The sequence below is a fragment of the Lolium perenne genome, chromosome 4 (genome assembly GCF_019359855.2).
Source record: "Lolium perenne isolate Kyuss_39 chromosome 4, Kyuss_2.0, whole genome shotgun sequence".
Classification (NCBI taxonomy): domain Eukaryota; kingdom Viridiplantae; phylum Streptophyta; class Magnoliopsida; order Poales; family Poaceae; genus Lolium; species Lolium perenne.
The window spans coordinates 122,454,735-122,457,459 of NC_067247.2; the positions used below are offsets into that span (position 1 = coordinate 122,454,735).

Genomic DNA, 2,725 nt, shown 5'->3' on the forward strand with positions numbered 1-2,725 from the left:
CTCGGCTGACCGGCCAGGGCACCACCAGCCAACTAGCCAACTAGCAAGAGCCGATGAAGCAGTGAAGCGAGGCACTGTGGAGGGTGGAGCGACTGAGGGTCTGTTTGTTTGGGCTGCAGCTTTTGAGAAGCAGCTGTAGCTGTTGAGCTGTGGAAAAGCAGCTGTGAGAAGCAGCTGTGAGAAGCAGAGATTTGATGTTTGGCAGGAGTGCTGTTAATAGCTGTTGCTGCTGTGATGAAGGATGAAATCTCTAAAATACCCCTGAATTCTGAAGAAGTTGTATAAATGCCGTTTTGACACGGATCAACTATTTCCGACTGTTTTACGATACTTGTTCATATTAAATATAAAACATTACATATATTAAAGATAATACGAGAGTGTTGTGACATTTATATTACAAGACACGTCTCATCAACCCAAAAGAGAAACAAGTTGTTCACTTCTTCACATGTACCCAAAAGAGATAGAAGTGTTCTAATGTCTAGACACCTCCACTTGCTGCGAACAAAGCATTAGCTATGTTGTCACGAGTGTTGTTCATGGTAACATGATCCCCTCCTAAATTGTCGCCTACATTGCCTCCGGATGTGGAACTAACATGCCCCGGAGGCATGTAGTTCTCATCAATATCGCATCTATAGAAGTGTAGATCAAACAATTGACTATCACGAATGAAGTTATGGAGTGCTAGACATGCAATGATAATCTCTGTCTGCTTCTCTATTGGATAACTTGATATACCATGTAAGATACGCCATTTCTGCTTCAATACCCCAAATGCTCTCTCAATAGCATTTCGAAGAGATGAATGAGCATGGTTGAATATTTCTTGCTTCCCAGATGGCGGTCCAGCTAGTCGAAACTCGGGTAGATGGTACTTGGTTCCTGTATATGGTGAAAGATAACCATCTTGATTGGGATAACCCGAATCAACTAGATAGTATCTTCCTGAATGACACACAAGTTAGTGCTAGCATATATAACACCAATATGACCTAATGAAGAGTGCACAAGTCAAACATATACCTGGAGGAGGATGAGGAAAATTTGCTTCGAACTTAAGCAAAGTATCTTTGAATATCCTTGTGTCGTGTACGGAACCTGGCCATCCGGCAACAATGGAGGTAAACCTCAAGTCAAAATCACAAACAGCCATAACATTTTGTGTTGGATATCCAAGGCGACCAACATGGTTGACTATATGAACCGCTGGCACAATAACTGGTATGTGTGTCCCATCAATTGCACCAATTGCACCATTGAAATGAGGTGTGAATCTAGAATCCCGTAGCCTCTCATGCACTATTGGGAACTGTGGATCAATAGGCTTGATGATATCTCCCGCTAACTGATTCACACAATATAGAACCTCCGCAAACTTCCTATTGATTGTCTCCCTGGATCTCTTGAATCGATTTTGAACTTGAGTCACGGATTGTGGACTACCAAGAGTCCACAGAAACATTCCAAGTGCCTCCTCGGAACACATGCGGTTTGACCCCTTGAGACCATATTTTTCAACCAAAGTGTCATGCAAAGAATCAAAACATGGCCTATGCATCCTAAACATGTCATAACAATCCTTCGAGCTGCCCAAGTTATCAAATACCCATTGTTGTCCGGTGCATCTTGGTTCTACCCTCTTTTTCTTCGTAAGATGCTTCTCGGAATGTTCAAGAACTTGGTACATCACTTGTGCATTCCGTAGCCGCCGACACCTTCTTGATTCCATAAGTGCGGACTCGATGCCATCATCGTTGTCACTTTCATCACCACTCTGACTTGTGCTCATCTAAAAACAACAAGCAACAACATATGTGAGAAAATAGCACTTTATATGAACAAAACAGCACCATATAGCACCAAAACAGCAACATATATGAGTAAACAGCAGCATATACCACCAAAACAGCACCATATATGAGTAAACAGCAGCATATATGAGTAAACAGCAGCATATACCACCAAAACAGCAACATATATGAGTAAACAGCAGCATATACCACCAAAACAGCAACATATATGAGTAAACAGCACCATATACAACCAAAACAGCACCATATACCACCAAAACAGCACCAATATAGCACCAAACCAGCACCATATAGCACCAAAACAGCACCAATTCCATACATAAAAGGATTTTCCAAGTCTTACGGGTACATAAAAGTAGTAACAACAAGGTAGCATAAGGATACATTTCTAGATGAACATAGATGTAAATAAAGTAGCTCTAGTTTCTCTTCCTATCCTCATATTGCATCTTCAACCAACGAAGCCGGCCCTCCTTAGTTTTCATGGTATAGAAGAAAGCTCGATTTTCAAGTTTGCCAAATATTTTGGTTGCTATGTAATGCTCAACACTACCCTCAACGGCTCCACATTCCACAACTTCTTTCATTATGGCTTCAATGTCTTGAACTACTTGGGTGGAAGATGATGTCCCACGATCTTCATTAATGCAATGATCAACAAAACGCTTGAATTCTAATTGCATGGGATTCTTCTTTTTCTTCCCCGGGCTACATGCAATCCTAGCAGCCCCACGCTTTCTATTGACACTAGGAGGTGTTGGCGCCGAGCCTTCATCATCAGCTACAAGGTCAACCAAATCAGCAGGAATTTCTCTTGGCACTCCCGGCATTACCGCCGAAGTCCCATCAACATGGGCATCCTCATACATGATCTCCATCAACTCCAAGTTCTCTGGTGGACCTTTCTT

General features: G+C 42.1%; 1 protein-coding gene across 1 annotated transcript; it reads right to left on the reverse strand.

The window, feature by feature from the left end:
- Nucleotides 1–446: 446 nt before the first annotated feature.
- LOC127348602 (uncharacterized) lies at nt 447–1,703 on the reverse strand. The gene is made up of 2 exons (XM_051374570.2): nt 1,030–1,703; nt 447–951 (listed from the first exon to the last, which is right to left on the reverse strand). The coding sequence occupies exons 1-2, from the start codon at nt 1,691–1,693 to the stop codon at nt 485–487; spliced, it is 1,131 nt and encodes a 376-aa protein (XP_051230530.1). The 5' UTR covers nt 1,694–1,703; the 3' UTR covers nt 447–484.
- Nucleotides 1,704–2,725: the final 1,022 nt, after the last annotated feature.